The 23,550-nt window shown below is 41.2% G+C and overlaps 3 protein-coding genes and 1 long non-coding RNA gene across 4 annotated transcripts in view; 2 read left to right on the top strand and 2 right to left on the bottom strand.

Annotated features, from left to right (window-relative positions):
• Positions 1–15: 15 nt before the first annotated feature.
• LOC133512947 (inverted formin-2-like) lies at positions 16–8,888 on the bottom strand. Its single transcript, XM_061843052.1, has 19 exons — positions 8,732–8,888; positions 8,466–8,607; positions 8,230–8,362; positions 7,484–8,071; positions 6,314–6,459; positions 6,164–6,225; positions 5,750–5,852; positions 5,575–5,660; positions 5,298–5,398; positions 5,138–5,208; positions 4,936–5,043; positions 4,800–4,870; positions 4,596–4,716; positions 3,979–4,143; positions 3,742–3,844; positions 3,509–3,661; positions 1,206–2,009; positions 924–977; positions 16–417 (listed from the first exon to the last, which is right to left on the bottom strand). The coding sequence occupies exons 2-18, from the start codon at positions 8,553–8,555 to the stop codon at positions 925–927; spliced, it is 2,958 nt and encodes a 985-aa protein (XP_061699036.1). The 5' UTR covers positions 8,556–8,607; positions 8,732–8,888; the 3' UTR covers positions 16–417; position 924.
• Positions 8,728–23,275, bottom strand: inf2 (inverted formin 2). The gene is made up of 5 exons (XM_061843059.1): positions 23,116–23,275; positions 10,763–11,173; positions 9,685–9,800; positions 9,393–9,552; positions 8,728–8,765 (listed from the first exon to the last, which is right to left on the bottom strand). Exons 1-5 carry the CDS (start codon positions 23,153–23,155, stop codon positions 8,728–8,730), a joined length of 765 nt encoding a protein of 254 aa, XP_061699043.1. The 5' UTR covers positions 23,156–23,275.
• Positions 8,988–9,817, top strand: LOC133512951 (uncharacterized). The gene is made up of 3 exons (XR_009798350.1): positions 8,988–9,122; positions 9,430–9,480; positions 9,677–9,817. It is a non-coding gene; the product is annotated as an uncharacterized LOC133512951 (long non-coding RNA).
• Positions 22,345–23,550, top strand: part of dnajc17 (DnaJ (Hsp40) homolog, subfamily C, member 17) — a 31,025-nt gene continuing 29,819 nt past the window's right edge. The window contains exon 1 of the mRNA XM_061843058.1: positions 22,345–22,555. Coding sequence (XP_061699042.1) covers positions 22,475–22,555 — 81 coding nt within the window. The 5' untranslated portion in view covers positions 22,345–22,474. The remainder of the gene's footprint in view (positions 22,556–23,550) is intronic.

A 23,550-nucleotide genomic window follows, 5' to 3' on the forward strand; every position in this document is an offset into this window, starting at 1 on the left:
AAAAACAATTGTGAATAGCCTTTTATTAAAATTTTAATCATTAAGTTACATTATATGCCTTTAAGACAGTGGTTATACATCAGAAAACGTTTAAATATTTCTCCCATTTTTATTTATATTAGCGTCTTAAATTGGTTAAAGCAAGCACCACTTTTACAACGATACAAAACATATAAAGCACATTTTCCAACTCTTTTCAGTTACAATCAAAAATTCATTTACATAAAGTGACATGTTTACACCCAAAATGCTGTCAGTCACAGCCTCGGATGATCGAGTTATAAACATTTCTTGTTCTAGAAAACATTCTTCTGCAATCTCATAAAATATATACTGTACACTGGAGTCCTGCCAGTTTATAGCTGCTGTGACGTCATTTTTGCCTTTTTCCTCTTGATCTCCTTTTTTTGGAATCGCCTATAAGGGGGGAAAACCCAACAGTGAATGAATACAATATAGTATTTTTAAAAAGTCTGCATGCTTGTTTAATCTTTCATGAACATGAATTTAGTTTCATTTAGTTATAGAAAGACAGCAATTTACAGGAAGCACGAGACTGCCATTAGTAGATTAAAACAGTCCTAGAATTACGGTATGAACGAGAAAATATGGGAGACAAGAGTGAAGGCTACCATGGGAAGAACTCCATTCACAATGATTGTAATTTCAAGACTGAAATGAGAAAAAAAATGTTGCTGCATTTCAATTTTGTTCCCCATCAAGTTCTATAGCAAATTGTTAAATGCTTTTTAGACTATAACTGCGACTGTGAGAGAGATGTTAGAAGCTTGACGACACAGACAAATGAAATCCAGATCCCAGTTAGACCAACAAATGGTGTTATTTGCCGCAAAGTTTGGACAGTGACAGTTTATTAGGATGATATTCCTGTTTACAGTTTGCCATCGCACCATTTGACCTACCTCATTGCAACACACAGCCCTTTTTAGGTTTAATGTGTCCTTTTCCACTGTTACCTTGTGTTTTAGAGAGTCAGAATGGAAAACAGAACATTCAAACAAAGGCTCCATTGGCAAACAAGCACTATATACGAAACATCTGAATTAAAACATTCTGATCAATTCCTAAAATAGACCATACATAATATATAATGCAGAGTGCAAGAAAAAAACAAAACCACAGATCTTCAAGACATTTCACAAGACTAGTGTTCCAAAATGTTTTATTTAACTTAAATTGTTTACCTGGATTCTTCTTTTTGTTGCGCTTAAAGAAGCTTGGCTGTTTCTTTGGTTCGGGGTTTATTGTTGAACTATCTTCAAATGCCGATGGCACATCTTCGGGTTCAACTCCATCTTGGAGATCGCACCCCAAGATGCTCTCACTATGGCTCTTATTTTTGGGGTCTGCATGCACACAGCTCACGACCACGTTTTGTCCAGGTGGTTTCGCGATGTGCAAATCTAGACCTTCCTCTTGTCCTTCAGCCTCTTTTAAACAACTCTTTGTACTAATTTCACTGTCCTCATCTACCTTTGGATTCCTTTCACTAGCAGCAGTGTTTCCTGCAAGTTCAACATTCACACTAATGTCTGCCGGTTCCTCGAGTGTCAACTTCTCAGGTACCAAGCTGGAAGTTCCATCTAACACAGGCTCGATCAGGTCAGTGTCTGACAGGGAGGATGGGCTGAGTACACTGGTTTCGGTTGAATCTACAGAGAAACCATCTGTGAGGAGACACGTCTGGGGCTCCACCTGACTGTTAGTTTGGGGTACTGGAGGCAGGGCTAAGCTCTGCTCCTCCAGTAGCGATGTCGGCCTTTTCAGGGGTGCCGGTGCAATTGAAGAGACTTCTCCTGGAGTTGGTTGGGGTGAGGCAGCCACTTGTATCACAGCCTGAGGCGTCGATGATGCCTCGTTTGGTGAGCTGGTGAAGCCGTTGACCTCGCCTGTGCCCACTTGGTGAGCCTCTATTGGAAGTGTAGTAGGAGCGGAAACGATGGAGGCTACTTCTGAGACTTTTTCGCCTGCAGGCTTCACACTTGACCCTGAACGGAGAGATGTCAAACAGCATTATGCAAGCATTTTCTCAACTACAAAGAGACATCACAATACGAAAATGAGACTCAGAGTGTAGACGTCCACCAAGATTAAAGTACTGACAAAAGTGGGGGGGGGGGGGTAATGAGACTACAATCATTTGCAATATTCTGTAATGAGCAGGTGACCAGTTCCAACATAAGGTTTAATTCAAACAGAAAAAAAAGGTTTCCCAAAATTGCGCACCATGGGGAAAAAAAAGTCAATTTTGGTCACTGATTGTATGATACACAATTCTGAAAGTATTTGCTCACCTGTCTTGGCTAACATGACCACCAATTCTAAATCCATTTGGTTTAATATATTAGTTTACCCTATGGAGCTATAACAGCTTTAACTCTTGGGGAAGGCTTTCAACATGGTTAAGACTGTGGGGAATTTTTACCGATTCTTCCAGGGGAATGTTTGGGAGGCCTCACACTGATGCTGGACAAGCGCTGGCTCACCGTCTACTCCAGATTAACTAAAAAGATGTTATAATTTGGTTGAGGGCAGTCAAGTTCATTCATTCCAAATTCTGTTAAACAGCCCTTTTTGGACCTTGCTTTAGGTAATGGTGCCCAGACATCTTGGAACAAAAAGAAGTAATCCCCAAACGATCATAAATGTCTTGGTGTGCTAAAGAATTCAATGGAGTTCAGGGGCTAATATTTTGGACATTTCCTAATTTGTGGGAACAATGTGGAATTATCCCCTTCCACTTCCAAGATGATTGTGCATGCACAACCCTGACCTCAACCCTATAGAACTGTTTTGGATGATTTAGAGCCAGGCCTTCTCATTCAACAGTGTGTAACCTCACAAATGCACTTTTGGAAAAATAGTCATAAATCCCTATAAACTCACTCCTAAACGTTACGGAATGCCTTTCCAGAAGAGTTCAAACGGTTATAAATGGCAGAGGGGGTACAATGTCATGATAAAACCTATGGATTAAGAATGGCAAAATCGGATTATTAACTGAGACAAGGGAGCTGAGCAAATACTTTTGTCAATGTAGTGTACTTTAGTGGTGAAACAGGCATAACTTTTTGATTCATGTCTGTTGACGCTGATTGCCCTTTTATTTGCCACGGTATGGATTATTTTAGTAGGCCTGGATCCTGCAATGGAACTAAATTTCAAATTCATCTTGTGATGGAAAAAACCCTCTGGGGAAAAAACCCCAGTGATTAAACAAGTGGGGGGAAAAAAAACATTTTTTAATGGAAATGACTGACATTTCTGCGTAAGTCTTATACACAAAAGAACTGACCGATTAAAACAACACCGAACTTGGCGGAGGTAATGAGTGAGGATGCGTGGCAAAACATTTTCCAAGTGCGTACATATAAAAGCTGCAGGACATTGTAAGGGCACATTAAAGCAACAAGGCTGTGGCACGCAGTTAAGTGACTCAGGAGCAGAGCTAGAACTGCGGATGGGGGCCACAGTTTCTTGTCCTTACCAGATGGGCAGGTATCCCTACTCATTTCACTATGAGGGAGGCTTTCCGAATCGCACCTTGGCCTGGTCTTTCTTAGGGTGAAACCCTTCCTGATGTCTGCAAGCAGGTGGTCAATTATGCAGCCGTCGTCCTGTGGCACAAAGCCTTTCTTGACTGGTGAGGGACAATTAAAAGGTGAGCTGTAACCCTTTCAAAATCATACATGATTTCTGGGTTGTGTAGACAAAACTCACTTATTTTTCCATTCTCTCCCTTCTGTCTCTTGGACTCTTCCTCTGCCAGCTGCTTCTTTCTCTTCTCAGCTTTGGCTGCCTGTTCTTTCCGGGTCTTATTGTCCTGCACAAATGAAATGAAAGAAGAGGTGCCACTCTGCCAAGTACAAATTGTACACACTAGCAACTTCTACTCAGGCAGCAACATTTATTTGAACATTTGTTACATAATAAAACAACACCAGTATCATCCCCGACCTTCAGCGCCTTGATGAAAAGTTCCCGGAAAGTCTTGATCGTTCCAAAAAGCTCTTCGAGTGACAGCTTACTGGCATCTTCACACAAGTAGACAGCTAGTTCACTCCTTTTCTTGTCAATGTCCACAAATCTTTCACTCAAAGCGTTACACTCCTCCAGATTCTCCTGCAGCAGAGAAATGAGCCCTTTGTAAAAGCAAAGCAACATCAAAATTGACCAGTTAAAGAATTGTTTTGTTATTTTTAACTGCGCCATACCTCAGTGGATTCAAAACAAAATGTCCATCTTTTTTTGAGGACAGTAAAAGAAAAGAAAAATACTTCACGGTAGTGAAACTAGTTTTACTGCAAAAATATATAACACGCTATTGCCTCTAAGCACTTACTATGCATACAGTCCGATAGCTCTGCTCTCTTTATACTGTACACAGTCCCAGTGGGCAGATTTTCATAGTACTGGGGTATTGCTATGATTTCTGATTTATTCAGTTTGCTTTCTTTTGCCTCAGTACTACATATACTACAAACAATACCATATTCGCCTAGCTTTGGCTTTTTTGCTGCTATATAGTATAGAGGCTGGTGCGCTTGAGCTTCGGAGTGAAAACATAATTTTACCTCAAGAACCTTTGCATATTGCTCCTTCACTTCTTCCACAGAGTTGGAGACTTTCTTGGTCGCTTCATTCAATCGTTTAAGTAAGGTGTTGGCTTCGGACTGGACAGAATCCAGATTCACTCTGTGGTAGGAAGAATATATTGTCTGAACATGTCCTGCAAATTTGTGAGGTAAAAATGCAAGACTGTGGAAGACAAGCTGTACCCTGCAGCCTTATGGCAGATCTCAATGTCCTCTGGCAATGCCAATAGCTCTGGATGGTTTTCTTCTGCTTCCTTTTAGACAAGTATGTTGGGCTATTAAGTTTGTATTTCAAGGCAAAAGGTTGCTCTTTGTGTACCTCTAAGATGTGATGAAGCAGTGTAATGCGGCTCTTGTTGGCTTTAGTTTCTGTAAGCTTGAGAAGCGAGCTGATCTTGAATCCCTCAGCATTTCCTGTGTGGCTTCCCTACAGAAGGAAAAAGATTTAAGTCAATTAAAAAAAAAAAAAAGGATGCTTTGTTTCAATATAACCTGGGACAAAACATATTTGGGGCTCTTACGTAGTTAAGGAAATTCCCCACATCGAGGATGAGCCTACAGAAAGAGGGAATAAGCGTGCTTGTCCTGAGAGCTGTGAACAAGTTGTGGATTAATTTGGCATAAAACGAATGAGAAATAACGTTGTTTTTCCACAATTCAGTAGAAAGAAGGTTTACTTACCGTGACAGGCCTCCTCAAGCAGCTTGACTTTAGGTTGGAGCATGTCCAACACCGATGCAGTCTCCTCACATAACAACATGCACTCAATCCTCAGCTGATAACTGGAAACAGCGAGAAATTTAAGTGTGTGGACAATAAATTTTGAAGGCCTCATTTTAATGCCGCCAAAGGACTAATCTAACAAATGCAATAACACAATTTAATGGGTTCTATGGCTCATTTCACTCCGTAACTAAGCAGGCAGCGCTCATATAAGAACAGTTGGGGAGTAAGTTACCATGGGACAGTGAGGAGAGATGTGAAGAAACGGTCAACATTTGCCAATTTTTCCTTTTCTCCTTGGAAAGACTTCAAGTTTTCCATCTAGAAGACAAATGCACCAGCATTGCTTTTCATCTTCTGAGTGGGCCCTTGAATGACAGCTTTAAAAGACTGCGTAGGTATTGACAAACCTCGTGCTTCTCTGGCAGGAGCTTCAGGAGCTGTTTTAGCACCTCTACATCAAACCTGCTCCTGTCACCTTTCTGAATCATCACCACAAAGTCCTCATTTGAGCTGGACAGAACATTTGGAATATTAAGATTGACACACTCTGGCCACAATATTAGGCACACATGAACAATCCAAACAGCTCTATTAGAAGTGTATAAACATAAAAAAACATACACATAGTGCATGCAGGATAAATTGTTTGAACTTTCTCATCGTGTGATGGAATGTAGTTCAACATTTGCATACAACAACAACAAACACAGTACATTACTTGGATCTGTTCCATTGTTGTTTAATCGTGTGCCTCGTAAAGTGTCCAATGAGTGGACTGTTCACCGAGTTAAAATCTGGCACCACAATGTTTAACATCTCACCATTTGAACTGCTTCAGGAATATGTTTACATTCAGGTTCTTTTTTGGATCAATGAAAGAAATCTAGAAGCAAATCGACAAGTCAATTGGATTAGAAAATCACGTTTTTAACTTTTATTTTTTCATTGTCGAGAATTGACCATGCACACACCTCTTTGGGCTCCTTCTTGACAGGAGTAGCTGCCCCCTTGTCTTTGTGCTCGGTCACCGGGAGACAGAACAGCTGCTCGATACTGCTGTAGTCCGGCTTGTGAGGGGAAGGCTCTTTCTGAACCGAAGCCCACATGGAGGGACCATCTGTGTGAGAGGAGACAGCAACCTATCACAAGATGCGCCATTTTTTGGAGCTGAACTCAATATTACCAGACTCCTCTTTGAAATTGAATGAATCAAAATAAAACAATTGATGTGTTTAACGCTCCATCAGTTTCCAAGACCACGCATCCTTTTTATGACTGAGGTGAGCTGCAGCCGATTCCAGCTGACTGAAATAAAGAGACAACACCTCACAGCCTCACCAAGTCTGAACCAATGCTGCCCATACACAATCACAGACAAGCAAACCATTACACCAGCATTGCCTCTTGATGTATTAATTTACTACAGAAATCACACAAATGTTACCAAAACATGGGTCATTTTCAGAACGGTCTACAAAGAGAACGTGAAACGTAAAACTCAAATCAATCCATTATGGCAGTTCAGGATTCATACCGTACCATAATAGGTGAAAATGTCTGTTTTGACCAACTACCAAGTGCAATATACATTTTACCAAATCTTTTAAAAAGTCTCCAATAGTTTTCTAACAAGGTTAAAAAGAGCATTGATAATGTGCACTTTAAAATTCAATTCAAACAAGGTGATCTAGACTTGAAAGCCCAGTGGGCCTCATCCACTGATGAATGCATACAAGTACTGTATTCTCCTCTGTGCACAAGTACCGGGTACACTAAATATCAGGAAATGTTCAAGATGGTGCGTGTGTTCATGGTACATGCGACACATTTGAAGCCATCCATAAACAAGGATATGAGAGCAGTATGATCACTGGTCGAAATCAGTTATTTAGATTTTAGAACAATCAACTCAGTTGCAAATGATTACATTTTTCTAATGACTCCAGTTTCAATATATTGTGTAGCTTTTTCCAAAAGCTGATTTGTGTTCAAAGAGTGAGGTTATAAATTTATTCTCAAAGCACAAACTGAAGTATGCATATATTGATGAATCACTGGTGTGTGTCAAACATGCATACATGTTTTAAGGACCAATTTGTGGATATGGATATTCGCAAATTTAGCCCATTTTCGTTACTGACCTGTAACAGATCTGAGCTTCTGCCAGTTGAGCTTCTTCATCCTCAGAGTGGGACACCTTGCAGGTGTGGCGCATCCGAGAACGTAGCTGCTCTGAGCCACTATAATGTCTGAGGGGGGAGGTGATGGCATGCCAGGTAAGGGAGGCGGTGGCGGTGGTCCGTTGCTCATGCTAGGGAGAGGGGGAGGTGGTGGCGGGGGAGCCATGCCAGGACCGCAAGGTAGTGGTGGCGGTGGCGGCGGCAGCATCATTCCAGGTAAAGGAGGGGGTGGTGGAGGTCCAGCAAGCCCACCAGGGAGTGGAGGAGGAGGAGGAGGTGGTGGTGGTGGTGGTGGGCACGGAACAGAACCTCCTGTCATATTTGGAGGAAGTGGTGGAGGTGGTGGTGGTGGTGGTGGTGGTGGCGGCGGCGAAGCAAGGAGTGGCTCCTGAGAGGATGCTGAACATTTCTCCAGCTGGTCTTGCTGACTAGTCTGCGAAGCCTTATCCACTCTGACAGGGTGGCCATCCACTTCTAGCTCACCCTCAGAACACTTGCCCTTGGAGAACACCAGACGCTCCATGATCTTTTCAAATGACTCCGTTTGAGCTGGAGTTAAAATAAAGAAATAAAAATGCCACAAAATTGTACACGGGAGCCTGGCAACATTTTCCAACTTCATGAAATATTAATAAGAGGCAGCCATTAGTGAGCCATTTAACACCACAGGAAGTAAGAGTAAATGCATCACAATTGTGCTGACTCACAGTCTTGTGCCAACAGTACGGCTCTGTTAGTGATGGCCTCCAGAGCCAACCAGATATCAGAGCGGCTTGGCCCCAGCAGGAGCAGTGTCTGCAAGATGGACAGCAGCTGCAGAGAAGCTGGAGAGCTGCTCACCTGGAACACACATTTTTTTTTCATAGTTTAATAGGAACCACAAAAAAAACCCATAATGAACAGAATGTCAATGAAGTTCAAGTTTAATCCACACAAGTCTCACCTTGTTGAAGAGGGCTGTAAAGACCTCTAGGTGATTGCTCATGTCGATCCCGCCATACACTCGCAAGAGCTCCTCCTCATCTTCAGCCATTGCCTCTTCAAAAGTTTCACATTGAATAATCAAGTCTTCATCCTCCTGTTCTCTGCATGCCACAGACAAGTACAGATCAGTCACAGGTGCACCATCGTTCACATTTTAACTGACATTTTAACTTGTAGAATTAAGCAGCTCACTAATCAGGGGTCAACAAAGGGCTGCATGCTCACCGTAATTTTGGTAGAATGTCAAGAACTTGAAGCCCTGCAGAGCAACAAAATGCACGAGTGTCACATCACTCAACTTTTTTTTTCCATTTTTTTTTTTTTTTTAAACTGTGTACATATCCAGAGCTAAAACAAAGTGCTGTGGTAGTTCAGGAGGTGTAGCAGGAAGCTACAGGTGAGCAATTATAAAAGAGGTGTGGCCAATCAAATTGTTGATTGGTCCACAGAGTTGGCCAGTAGTACTGCAACTAGGTGGGGTCCTAAAGCCCCACTTTTGAGATGTTTGAAAAATATTTTTTTTTCTTACTAGAAATGTTCTCCCAACACTAGTCTGCTGTGGAAACTATTAGGGAGGATTGTTGTAACTTTCATTCATTTCGTCCAATTTAAGAAGGTCAGTACTGATCAGGAATAATGGTTTTAATTTGAACAGTAGCAATGTTTGACATAGAATTAAAATATATGCCTTACATTTGATCCCTTTTCTCAGACAAAACGAGGCCATTTAACCTATTCTTAGACATATTTTCATAACAACGCTCCAATTATGTTGTTTTGTGCTTAGTTTTCACTTTTTTTTGCCAATCTAAATGCTGCAACAGCTCACAGAAGTGACCTCACTCATTGTGTGCTGATGAATTGTTCAGTGGCAGCCTGAACCTACCGATAAACTCTTTCCTCATCTTATCTCTCTGCCTCAGGTCATCGCAGCCGAAAATGAGGGCGTTGATGACGCTGAGGAGCGTGAACATGTAAGGAACATTGTCTGTGGTTTGCAACTCGTTCATGATCACGCTGAAGCGATAGTGACGCGTCTTCACGCCCTGAAGAACAAATCACAGTGGAATTAGTCATCCTATTCATTGTGGGCGTCGTGCCTGTGATTGCAACTCGCCGCCAGATGGCGCTATATCATTTAACATTTTGTTTTTTGCCCCGGTGTACAAGTTACTTGCCTTGTAGTGGTCCAGAGCATCCAGAGCAAGGCGATGACCATCTGTAGAAAACATGCTGAGGGCTGCAAGAAGATCAAACACCTGCTTCTTCACCATGGTGTTGGAGGTGTCCAAGGCTGTGGAGCAACATGAGCACATGCATGAAACTAACAGCACACACCAAACGAGTCTCTGTAGTGTCTCCCTTATGTGTTAAGATCCCAAACATGTCTCAAATGTGTTTAAGGCCGCACGCTCTGAACTTTGTCTTCTGGGGATGTGGCAGCAGATAAAGATGTTTGCGTTTCTAAGCCAAAATTCCAATACACATGGCGGAACTACAACAAGGCTTTCGCAATTCACTTGTGTGGAAAGCTGCAGACATAAAAGAAGTCACACAATACACTACTCACAACAAATTAGGGATATTTGGGTTTTGGGGGAAATTAAAGGATGAAACTAAAATGCACTGTAATCTTTTCAGGTGACCTTAATTGACCTATAGAATTTCCAACAAACGTATCTTTCTGTCCAATATTTCAGTCATTTTTGCACAGCTTCTTGTTCTTCAACAGGCTGAAAAGCAAAAAAACGTTTTTTTTTAAATTTTCAATATTGTTACCACTCTTATGGCTTTCTCTTCCAGTGCCTCTTTTTCCACCAACATATTGATGCGTTGTGACACTAAACTATGTAGCCACTTCAATTTGAGAACATCCTTTTTGAAGCTGTGCAACTACGAGCTATCGTTAATCAATTGTGAGGTGTCGTCTGGGTATCATGTCGAAATCAGCAAGATGATCAACATGAATTCTAACTGAAACAAGTGTATCAGACCATTTTAGGGTCAAAAACCTGTTGTGAAATTAAATGTTCAGAGAACAAATGCAAAAAGTAATGAAGCACTGAACAGTCGAACATCTACAATTAAACGTTTAGAGCTCAGCAGCGCATTTTAGATTCATCCTGAAATTTCCCCTGAAATTCCAATATCTCTTACTTTTTGTGAGTACTGTTTGTACCGTATACAAAAACTACATAATAAAATTTGTGTAGAGTGTCACAATGCTTAACGAAATGAAAGCGAGATAGTGGGAACCTTTGGACAGCTTCCGAATGTATCCCTCGTTGTCAATGATGAAGTGGATCCCTGCTGAAGAGTTCATGACAGCCCGGACGCAGTTGACACAGGTGAGCTGCAGAAGGGCGTCTGGGATGCGAGAGCAACCTCGGCCCGAAAGGCGCTCCAGGGCCTCCAAGAGGAGATCCAGCCCGCTTAGCTCCAGGAACTGGACCATCCATGTCTGGTCGCTTCCGTCCAGGCGACGCTTCAGGCCGGAATAGTTAACCACAGTGGGAACCTGGAGCAGTCTGATACAGAGCTCCGGATCAGCATTCTCCAAATTGGCTTCCTGTTGGGTATCTGAGTCCTGCGACGATCCCAGGCGGCCTCGAACCGCTGCCCACTTCTTCTTCACTTCTGAGATCCCTGGCATCATTTTGAAAACACCTGTAAAATAAAGGGGTTGAAAGGCATTTATATTTTCCAACTGACTGCAAACTGGCCCAGCTGTACAATGCCAAAAGTCAGCTTGTATAAATTACATCTGGATAGAGAAAAATTCTCAATGAGGACTTGGCACATGTAAAGATCTGATCACAAGTAAAATTTTAAAGGTCACATGCATCTTTAGTGTTTCTAACATTTCTAATCCATTGGTTCCCAAGCTGTTTAGGTGTTTAAAAGCTTTTGCATTCAATGAATGAACCACATAGATGTGAAACTTAGACCAGACTCATTTTAACCTATGCACAAAACAGTAGAAAAAAATATATTTTGATGGCACAAGATCTGTAAAGAAGCATGGATCACTGCAGGACACCACAGAGGAAGTTGCTGCCACCCTTTCCCATAAATATTGGTTTCCATACCAATTCCAAGAATACAGGTGGACTGAAATGGTTTTATAAAGAGGAAATGGTCTAAAATTCCTCCTGACCATTGTGATGCAGGTCTGATGTGCATCAACAGGATAAATTTGGTTGAGGTTATTGCTGTCAAAGGAAGCTCCACCAGTTATTACACTATAACTATTAGAGTTATTAACCAACTGTTCATACTTTTCCCACCCTGCACTATGACTTTTACATGGGTCCAGTAAAATATAATAAACAGGATTTTTGTGTGTGTGCGTGGGTGGTGATCACTCAGTGGGAGTTGAGACATTAGTGAGAATGATTGTTTGCCTCTGTATGTGTCATGTGACTGGCAACCAGTCCAGAGTGTAGTCCGCCTTTTGCCCAGAGTCAGCTGGGATAGGTTCCAGCTACCCGCAACCTTGAATAGGAAAAGCGCTAAGTGGTAGGGAAAATTGATGGATAGATAAATAACACCAAAAAAAAGAGTGCTGACAATGAAGCAATATAATATTTTTGCATTAAACATGATGCAAATTATGTGGAGAAAGCTGTCAGAATATTATGTCATCATCCATCTATCCATCCATCCATTTTCTTAGCCGCTTATCCTCACATGGGTCGCCCAAGTGCTGCAGCCTATCCCAGCAAATTGCGTACAAGAGGCAGGGTACCACTTGAACTGGATGCCAGCCAATGGCAGAGCACGTACAAACAAACAACTATTCACATTCACACCTACAAGCAACTTAGAATCTTGACTTAACCTTATGTCCATATTCCATGTTTATGGAAGGGAGGGGGAAACCGAGAGAAAACCAAGAAAACCCACACAAGCACGGGGAGAACACGCAAGCGCCACACAGATGAGGCTGGGATTTGAACCCTGGTCCTCACAACTGTGAGGCAGATATGCTAACCAATCGGTCCACATCCCCCAAATAGGAAGGTATTCAGTGAACAAAGCTACTCAGGTACTGAGTAAACATGATTAAGTGCACTGAAGTACACATTTTTTTTTTCAGTGAAGCAAGAAGAAATTCAATACGACAACTGAGATACCATATTTGAAAAGCTATGCCTATTGTAATCAAGAGCCTTTAAGAAATATTTTTATCATTTTGTGGCTTGTCATCAAAACTTAATGGGGACATTCTTATGAAGAATAAACAAAAAATTAAAACAAAGATAAAAACAATGTGAAAAGTATGCAATGTGAGTCAACAAATGACAATGCACTGAAACTTCCTCTAAAAGGACTGTTTTGGGAAGGAAATCCTATTTGTAATTCAATGAATTTGTCCACACAATGTCAGCATTGCTTAGCAGGACAATGACGGCGGCCTTGATCACAACGGAAAAGAGAATAGGAAATGACAGCGTTGCACTCTGTGGGTGTGTCAACGACTGTGTCAGCAGTCCAATCATTACCGGCAGCTGCGCCAAACATTCCAACTTAATCTTGCGTAAAAATGTGTTCGCCCATCAAAACCCCCTTTAAGGGCATGCTGGACACAGTGAAGAACACAAAACTATTTACAATACAAAGGACGTTTCATTTGAGACATTGAAATTGATAACACAGGGATCATTGTGTAGAACAAGCATATATTATGAATGAACCCATGCTGCTTTTTGTCGCAGCACAGTTCCCATTTTTACCAACCAGGCTCCCCGCAGAGATTTTTAAACATTCAGATAGGAGCAGGATGCAAGTCCAAAAAAGGGGAAAGCATTCTGTAAAAAGTCCAAAAATACTTCTCTGAATTGGTATTGTGATATCTGCTGGTCTGGTTAAAAAAAAAAAAAAAAAAGGCTTGGCTCTGAGCCTCCGCTCTATACGTATCCAAAAGTGTTCCGTAGGATTGTGGTCAGGATTGTACATGGCAGCCAAGTCTTGATGAAGCTTGATTTGTTCACTGATCATGTTGGAATAGGAAGTGGCCATGTTCAAACTGTTCTCACAAAGTTAGAAAGCCACTGAGCTCCAGTGAAAGGAACTTTTGGACAACAGTTTGGGGATTACCTCTTGCTGTTCCAACGTTTGTCCAACGGTCCACAGAGCAAGCTCCATAAAGGCGTGGATGACCGAATTTGATATGCAAGAAATTGAATGAGCGGCACAGAGTCCTGCCTGCAACCCAATAGAACACCTTTGGGTTGATTTCGAGTGGACAGTGAGCCTCTTTTCCGAGACCAGTGTGCAAACTCACAAATATGCTTCTGGAAGAATAATTGAAAAATTCCTTTAAAGTCACTCATATGATGTCTCTCTCTATTGTGGATTCCAGACTTGGCGAAGTGGAATGAGGAGCATGTAAAAACACAATGACTCGAATGTTCCACACTTCACTACTTTGTGTAGCTTGGAAGGAATGATAGCTTTTGCAAAGGCCCATTATACTTGCTTTTCATTTCTTTTTCTTTTTTTTTGTGTGACACTCACTTGTCCAAGTTGTACACTCTCAGATGGCTTTTGCAAAATTGACTTGGCCTTCTGTTTATATAAGATGTGCTGCAGAACGATTCCATTCTTTCACTGAGTCGTGGTAAAGTGACTTTTTTTTTGTCACATCCTCTCGCAAAGGAATTTTGACAGCTAAGGGCTGCAGAATCCTACTGGCTTACTGTGGCAACAAGCAAGCAGACAATGGTGACTTATAACAGACATTCTCAATGCCATATTCAGCTGGCACTGAATTTGGCCTTTTCCCCACTTTACAACAATGACTGCCTGAGAAACCACGGAAACACTGCCTGAGTCAAAACGAACATCAACTGGAAATAAATACAATAACTGTACCGTGTTTATCATTGAGTTTTGCATTTTATAAAATGTGTATGTACGTACGTATTGCAGTGGATATAAAACGTCTTAACAAGTGGCTGTACAAATGGTAGCTTTTTGTGATCAAGATCAATCATTTCAAAACTTTTTCACAATTAATTTGACCTATAAACTGTACACTTTAATTAAAAAAAAAAAGCTTTTCATGAGGGGCATTTAAATAAACAACTGAGATCTTAGTTTGACTTAGGTTGACCAAACCACTAGAAGAGATGAAACAATGCCCGTCAGCCCCTCTAACATACTTCTGTATTTTTCGCTAGAGTGGAAACACAGTTTACAAACGACACGGTTTACAAATTATTTGGTTTGTCAATAATTTTTTGAAAAGAAAATGAACTTAGGTGAAGTACTATTTACAGTTTACAAAGGCATGATCAAACTCAAAACGTTCCATTTTTTTATCATGCTGCATGAACATTATTGGCTTTGTACTTCAAATGTATTTGTTTTTCGCTCCAAATGGTTGCCACTTCCCACAATGAATAACAAAAGCTATATTTTGGGAGGTACCTTAATTTGCTAACGTTTCATTTTTTTGTTCTACTTACCTTGGAACAAAGGTAGTTGTTTCCCATTTAATGACAAAACAAAACAATAACTGCCATCTGCTGCATACAAAATACACACACCTTCCCGAAGATGCGTTAGCTGATCATGAAGGTCCCTTACGTTAAAAAAAAACAGCATTTTTAAAAACAGAATTCAAAAAATGCATGCAGAAAACAGCAAGAACAGGAATTTGACATCAATTTCCTGTTGTGAAGAATTTATCTTTTTTGCCCACTGATTGTCCTTGTCCTACAAAACAGAATAAAAATATAGAAAGTTGTAGATCACATGCAAGCATAACGGGTAACATATTTCATATGAAACAGCCGCTCTGTTGTAGTAATGCTGAACTCCAGCAGAGGGGGGCGATAGAAGTTCCATATTACAGTTTGAAATGGCACTCAGCTGTCAGCACAAACACGCCACTTGATGTTCCAGAAGCCTTTTTTTTTTTTTTTTGCCTTATCGCAGAAGCCTGAATGTTTTGTGCTAATACAGATTATTAGTATTTGGAACTTTTCTTAATTCCCTCCACCCTGACTTAGGCTTCTGTTCCAAAAGACCTGCCAATTGAGCAGGGGTCTGTAGGCTTTTTATATCCATCCATCCATCCATCCATCTTATTCGCCTCTTATCCTCACGAGGGTCGCAGGGAGTGCTGGTGCCTAGCCCAGCTGTCAATGGGCAGGAGGCGGGGTACACCCTGAGCTGGTTGCTAGCCAAGCGCAGGGCACATTGAGACAAATAGCCGCACTCACAATCACACCTAGGTCAAATTTAGAATGTCCAATTATTGTTGCATGTTTTTGGGATGTGGGAGGAAACCGGAGTGATCGGAGGGAACCCACGCAGGCACGGGGGAGAACATGCAAACTCCACACGGGCGGGTCTGGGATTAAACCCCGGACCTCAGAACTGTGAGGCCAACGCTTTTACCAGCTGAGTGACCGTGCCGCCTCTTTTTACATACGCTGGCATCCCCCCCCCAAAAAAATAAATAATAATAATAATAAATACATGGAAACACCATGCTTAGTTTTCATTAGATATCCTGTAGGTCGACCAAATATCGAGGGAGTGAAAGTTACAAGTAAATGCTCATAATCTTGGACATTTTCCAAACCCCAAGTTTTTTCCAACGACGCTTTTTATTTTGCTCACTTGGGCAAGGGTGTATCTTTGTGTCACGTGTGCCGGGCTACCAGGGAATTTTTCTGAAGGAAGGAAAAGGACTATGCTGGGACAGGAAACCTGATAAACATGCTGTTGTGGCAGTTCATGTTCCCCTTTTTAAATATCTGTTTCACTGAGGATTTCATCTATGTTGAAATTAATTAAAAATGTGCTTTTTAAAAAAAAATTAAGGTGCTCATTGAAAGATATTTTCATGTCTGCTTCCAGAAGCTCCCACAAGCAGCTCTAGTAGCAGCTGATTCACAGCCTACAGGACAAACCAACCCACTCATATGTCCTCTTCTTGAGCCTCCTACACAACAGCCCAACTCCGCTGTAAACTACATTAACGCTTCAGCCAGCACACCCACCGCTTCCTTTAATATAAAACATATGCAAACCCATGAAAATATCATTCTCTGCTATGTAGCTCAGGAATTCATGTGATTGTTATTATTATGTAAGAAGAGCGGAACCTCCAAATCCAAACGCCCTGAATAGAAACTGACTGCCATGAGGAAAATTGTCATGATAGGCATAGAATGATAGCTCAATGACCGTTGCCTAATTACAAACTACAAACATATTAGTAATAATTTAGACTAAATTAACACCTCCCAAGGGAGTCCAAGAATGCTTAGAAATGCCTGGGAAACACCAAGTGGTGACAGTATGACATCTGTTAGGTGCCTTCAAAAGCGGTAAAAGAATAATTCCATTTGACTTTTGTTTTATTATACTGTGGTTAACTTCTGTTCTATTATGACAGTCTGGAATGTTAAATCACCAGTTATTTTCAAAGTTTTCTGATGGCAAGACTGACCCCAGAATGAATCAAGTCAATTTTAAATTATTTAGAAAATTTGAACAACTTGGAAACCAGATTTCAACTTCAGAGGTAGCGCAGTAGACTACGGAGAATTGATTACATTAAGATAAATAATCACGTTTCATGAAAGACCTAAAAGCTTACACAGTATTTTTTATTTTGTGATTATTTTTTTTTTTTGCAGCAGACTTGAGAACATCTGGACCTTGTTAAACGACCTACCAGCCGCCTACTACTCCAGTCCGGCCTATATATTTAGGAGCAACATGCATGCAAGAGCACTTGTATCTACTGGAGTGATATACAGTAGTTCACTTAATTAAAACCGTCAAGATGATTGCTTTTACATAATTTAAAAATTAACATCTGCACACGCAAGAAATACATCCAAACCAAACATGATCCAAATAAAGCCCTCAAGTTTATTTTGGCGACTGGGCACATTTTTCCCCTCTTTGCAACCATCCCCCTCCAAGGCGGGACAGTTGAGCATCGACGAAACTATTCAGACCAAAAAGAATCCACTTTGTCTGCACTCATAACTCGAAAATGATGGATTAAAATCTTGCAACAGATCGATCAAAACCCCCACTTTGGGCGCGCCTTTGAAAAGCACTTAACCACCAAAAGTGTGCCGTGTCTTGAAGAGGCGGCGCTGGGACTAAATATTGAAAATGATCTTATACATGATACGTCTTGCACTGTTGCATTGCTGAGGGACCCCCACTCCCCCAAGAGACGGAGGCTGCGGAGGATGTCTTACCTGGTCTGCTTCTATAAATACACTTGGATGAATCGCTTCCTTGTGCTTTTTAGAAGGGAGCGGCACCAGACGACACGCGCACTGCCGTTCACATCGCCGAAGATGAAGCATTGATCTCATCAAATGAAGAAGGCATTAAGGCATAGACAGGTCGACCCGAGTGAGTGTGTTTGTGTGCGTGGCTTTTAATCATCACGCCTCTCTCTCTCTCTCAATCTCTCTCTCGTTTAAAAAGAGAGACATCAAGTTAGAAATCTACGCGAGGCTGCGACTTCCGGTCATGTCTTCCGCAATAAAGTAGTGACGCCAGGAGAACACAACTGCAAAGCGTCTCCCGTCATTGGCGAATAAAAGTGATAGCCATTCGCCGACAATGGTGCATTGCCTTGACAAAAGGGCCTTGGAGATCATTAGCACAACACTAAAACTAGCAACGCAAGCTAACGGCGGAGTGAATACTTTAATTGCGTCACAGTTAATCGTAATACAAAATAATAATGGCGCATTATTAACCACTTAACCACTTCAGGCTCTCCTTTCCTTCAGTTTGTGCTGCTGTCAATTGTGGCATTTCGCCGTCTATGCTTTATTTCGAAGGTATTCACATATGTCCGGGCCCTAAGCCATGTGGTCTATTTTCCTGCAGTTTCAGAAGTGACCACAACCAGTGGCGGGCCCTCATCTCATCCCCTCTCTCCTCCCTCACACTCATCTCCATCCCAGAACCTGAAACCGAACTCCTGTAGATTGGTCGAGTCTTTCCTTCAAAATTAACCGTAGATGGTAGAAGTACTCGCGCTCTGTACTTCTTAAGTAAAACTACAAAAAGTATCCTTTTGTGTACTGCATATCCTCACTGAGCATGATGGAGTCTATGGCGTCTTTTATGGACTTTTAGCGGGGTACACCCTGAACTGGTCGACAACCAATTCCAGGGCGCTCGCGCGCGCGCGCACACACACACACACACACACACACACACACACACACACACACACACCACACACACACACACACACACACACACACACACACACACACACACAACACACACACACACACACACACACACACACACACACACACACACACACGTTAAGTATTGCTCAACTTTTCTTTCTCAGTCGTGTTGATGCCTGCATGAGTTGAAAGTAAATACCAGACTCAAATGTGTGTTTATGTAAGGACAAGATATAGATCTCTTTTCACATCCATCCATCCATCCATCCATTTTCTTCACCGCTTATCCTCACGAGGGGAGGATTGCTGAAGCCCATCCCAGCTGTCAACGGGCAGGAGGCGGGGTACACCCTGAACTGGTTGCCAGCCAATCACAGGGCACATCGAGACATCACACCGAGGAGCAATTTAGAGTGTCCAATTAATGTTGCATGTTTTTGGGAAGTGGGACCAAACAGGAGTGCCTGGAGAAAACCCACGCAGGCACGGGGAGAACATGTAAACTCCACATAGGCAGGTCCGGTATTGAACCCGGGACCTCAGAATTGTGAGGCCAACACTTTACCAGCTGATCCACCGTGCCCCCCTCTTATCAAATGTAAAATATAAAATAAAATTAAATTGTCAGGAATTTAAGATACTCTACCTGAAAAATCAATTGAAGAACAGTGGTGTTTTCTCTCTGTTACTAATTTTTGTGTTAGCCATATGTCTTCTTAATGTGCTTTTTTTTTTTTTTTTTTTTTTACATTTTTACCAAGCGTCAAATTGATGAATTAGCATAATATCCCCAACCAAGACAAGTTTGTTTGGAATAGACTGGTCTTGTCTGAGCAGAAATAAGGTGTTATAGATATCAAGAAAAGGCTGCCAAAAGAAGATGTTTGCATTTTTCCTTTGACATTGAAGATAAGAAAGTTAGGACCACGCAAGGGGGATAATTATCATTCAGTGCATGCTTATGACTCTTTGGTAAAGAATGTAGTTATGCGCAATGCAAAATAAAGTTTTACAGCAGCTTCAGTAAGTATTTAACACCTCACCGTTTTTCTCACTAAATGTATTTCCAAAGATGGTAAAGACATGAAACGTTCACCAAATAATATAGCAATCCAGCCCCTTGTCAGTGAAAATATGAATGAGCTTGTTCAGTCCTATTTGAAAAAGGTCTCATTGGAAAGGTGTGAATCAAGACGCTTCTTATAATGGGTAAGAGCAAAAAGCTGTGTCCAGACCATCACAATGTAAATCTTGCAAAGCATAAAGACGGCATTGGTTAGCACGGTTGCGGCTATTAAACCAAAGTGGAAAGCCAATAATACCACCGTAAATTTGGCTCGATCAGGTGCTCTTCGCAAGACTTCTGACAGGAGTTCAAAGAATAATCATAATAATCATAAGACCGCCATACCAACTGAAGTTGGGAGGTGGGAAGACGATGGTGTGGGGCTGCTTTTCAGCAAATGGCACTGGTAAACCTCGCATCATTGAAGGAAGAACGAAAGGGCAAATATACTGCGACATCCTTGATCGAGATCTGCCATCCACGAGAATGATGACAATGATTTGAGCCTAGACATTTTAGCAGGATTTAAGATTTGAAGACTGCTTGTGTGGTGGAACGGGCCAAAATGACACCAGAGCAATGCATGTGACTAGTTTCTCCATACAGGAGCCATCTTGAAGCTATCATTCCAAACAGGCTTTTGTCCAAAGTATTAAAAGAATACCAGTTGGTGCGTTCAATACTTTTTCCTCCCTCTGTCACACAGCGTAATTTCTGAGCTCATTTGTTTTACTTGTTATTGTATGTATGAATTACTTGAGTTGTGCCGACATCTGGTGAAAATTTTATGTCAATATCACTTTTGGAAATACATTTAATGAGAAAAATTATGACCTGTTAAATACTTATTTCAGCTGCTGTCTATTGTCTTTAAATTATTTAATCTATTTCCGATTGCATTTAGCCTCATTAGAATCAATCACGGGTGGGTTTATAGTCAAACAAAACAATTCAGACCAAAATTCACATTTATACCTCTGGCAAATTTCGAATATTTGATAAATCTAAGATGCACGTTTTAGAATGTGGGAGGTAGCCAGACCATCTGGGAAAACCCCAGACAAGCTCACAACATGCAAAGTCCACGCAGGAAGGTTTCTGTTGGTTTTGGAGGAAAAGATAATTGTTATTTTATAGCTGAAACACAATGACTGTGTTTGGTCATCAATCAAATCAAAAGCCTTTAATCCCATTATATGACTGTGCATACAATGAAATAACGAGCGCTTCTCCACAAGGTGCTTGCCGTAATAAAATCGAATAAAATAAAATAAAAACATCTTAGCCATGAGGTAAGACAGCAGATAAAATACGTACGAAGAGACATCCAGAGACATAAGCGGATATTATTTCAAAGCGTTGACAAATCACAAGACTAAACAAATGTATGATTGCTGCAATTCAGGCCTGTTCATTGTTTTACTGTAAATTGTATCATCAAACACAATTAAACTTCACACTATGAAGCTGAGACAAGTTCCCTCTAGTGCACTTGGAGCTGTGCCAGCAGCGTAAAATCTCTGCAGGACAAAAATCTAAGTAAATGTACAGTACACGGACATGTAAACTTAAATCAATAAAAATACATGGAAGTAATTATTTTCGTTTCGGGGTGTCTTGTCTCACTGATAAGAAATAGTCTAGATTGATGGAAGCAGATGATAACAAATGTCAACGACAAAAGAGACAGTCAATGCGCGAGCTTCTACATGAAGTTTTTGTACCAAAAAAAAAAAAAAAAAAAAAAAAAAAAAAAAAAAGCACTACTCGATCCAAGTTAGGGCATGTTTGGTGATTCAGCTCAGGATGGATCCTGCCGCTTCCAGGAAATTTTGCAATAATGGCTGGTTTGGCCATTACGCTAACTAAGTAATTCATTGATTACATTATTTTAAATCCAATCAGATTCTTGTATAAAATGGCTGGCAAAGAGGCATGAAAGTTTTGACGTTGTATGGTTTTAGTCAGAGCTGCTGTATGCTACATAGAGTATAAATATATATTTATGCAGTATAGGTCAGTGAAGGTGTGAATGTGGGTCGTTGTCTGTCTCTATGTGTGCCCTGTGACTGACTGGGGACCAATCCAGTGTGTAGTCTTCCTTTCGCCCTACATACAAGTTTTCAATATTGGGAGGAATACCTTGAATTAAATAATTGCTGTGACATAATTAACTCAAAGGTATAGCAAAACAAGTTTTACTGCCCATTTCTTTGAGTAAGTGTAATTGAGTGTATTGTCCACTAGAGAGCCACCGAGCACCGCCACCAATTTCATTTGACCAGACCAGTTTTAGTTCCTGATACTTTATCACTGTTGCACTTTTAAAAAAAAAATCCAACTCACCAACAAAAAGGCAAAAGGATTAAGGGTGCATTGGCTTTATCCTTTATTTCATTCCTTTTTTAAAGCAATTATTTATTTAACGTAATAGTCAACTGTTGGTTAAGAACAACAAGTACTATGTTTCGCTTATTTTTTCGCTTCTGTGAAATGTAAATGAATCGGTTAAAACATTCGGCGTTTAAGTGCACTTCAAACGAAACAGCATGAAAAGAAAAATCTTTTCCCTTGGTGCTTTGCGGGTGTTACGTCATCACAAGGCGCCAAACACACCAAACATTAGCAATTGTCAAACAGTGCGTCATTTTACAGTTTTTATTAATATTCTGGCATTAGTACTTTTACCTACGGCGGGCAGAAATGTCTGGAAAGGCCAAGGATATTCTGCAGCTGGACCTTTACGGTTTGCTTGGGATTGAAAACACTGCTACAGCGAAGGAGGTACGCACTGTACATGTTATCTGACCGGGTAACAGCGTGTTTCCAAGGAGAACGTTTGATGTGGTCAAAATAACGTGGCGTATTTATATGCGTGTCAACATGGAAAATTGTGCGAGAGTAATGAGAGACGAACCGTTGTATATTCTATGTCTAAGCAGTTGAACTATAAATGTTTTCATCTTAGAGTCCGTCGTCTTTTTGGTTGTTGGGATGAATACGTTCCCTTTTGGGTCAGCAATTTGTTTTGTAAGTAATTGAGACAGAAGGAAGGGTCTTCAGAGCAATACGATCCAAAATCAAAACAAGACTTTGTGGATGTAATGCGTGAGGTTGATTCAAGAGGCCGGAAGGTGGTGATGTTGCACAAGTTCTAGTCGTTCGCCAAAACAATTCGAAGGAAAAATGTTTTTTATTTAGTAGACGTGATCTTTTTTGTAACCCTTAAACGAGCGCACCCCCCCCCAAAAAAAAAACAAAACAACAACATTAAACGTCAATGTGTATGTATGGCCGAATAGACATTTGAAATATATTCTGTTTATTCATGAATAGTTACTTACTTGTAAATTTGTATAGAGACCACACTATCCAGCCAGCCATTTTCTTAGCTGCTTATCCTCACAAGGGTGGGGGGAGTGATGTAGCCTATCCCAACTATCATCGGGCAGGAGGAGGGGTACAACCTGAACTGGTTGCCGGCCAATCCCAGAGCACATAGAGAGAGACAACAGTCACAATCACACCTGAGGGCAATTTAGAGTCTCCAATTAATGCATGGCTTTGGGATGTGGGAGGAAACAGGAGTGCCTGGAGAGAACCCACGCAGGCACGGGGACAACATGCAAATTCCACTCGGGTGGGGCCGGGATTTGATCCCTGTGAGTCCAACGCCCTAACCAGACGTGCAACCAAGACCACACTAATTACTGATGCCCATTTTCCTTTACATCTTATTTCACATTCCAAAGTGGTTTGCCGTTCTGCATTTGGTCCCT

This window comes from Syngnathoides biaculeatus, chromosome 15, assembly GCF_019802595.1.
Source record: "Syngnathoides biaculeatus isolate LvHL_M chromosome 15, ASM1980259v1, whole genome shotgun sequence".
Taxonomy (NCBI): domain Eukaryota; kingdom Metazoa; phylum Chordata; class Actinopteri; order Syngnathiformes; family Syngnathidae; genus Syngnathoides; species Syngnathoides biaculeatus.

Coding starts and splice junctions, on each gene's coding strand:
- LOC133512947 (XM_061843052.1), bottom strand. CDS start 8,555: ATGGCTGAAGATGAGGAGGAGCTCTTGCGAGTGTATGGCGGGATCGAC. Junction 5,661..5,749: donor TCCTGCCAGAGAAGCACGAG/GTTTGTCAATAC, acceptor TTTGTCTTCTAG/ATGGAAAACTTGAAGTCTTT. Junction 5,399..5,574: donor TCTCTCCTCACTGTCCCATG/GTAACTTACTCC, acceptor CGCTGTTTCCAG/TTATCAGCTGAGGATTGAGT.
- inf2 (XM_061843059.1), bottom strand. CDS start 23,155: ATGGCTGGCTGGATAGTGTGGTCTCTATACAAATTTACAA. Junction 11,174..23,115: donor GTCTCTATACAAATTTACAA/GTAAGTAACTAT, acceptor TTTATTTTACAG/GTGTTTTCAAAATGATGCCA. Junction 9,553..9,684: donor ATGCTCTGGACCACTACAAG/GCAAGTAACTTG, acceptor TTTGTTCTTCAG/GGCGTGAAGACGCGTCACTA.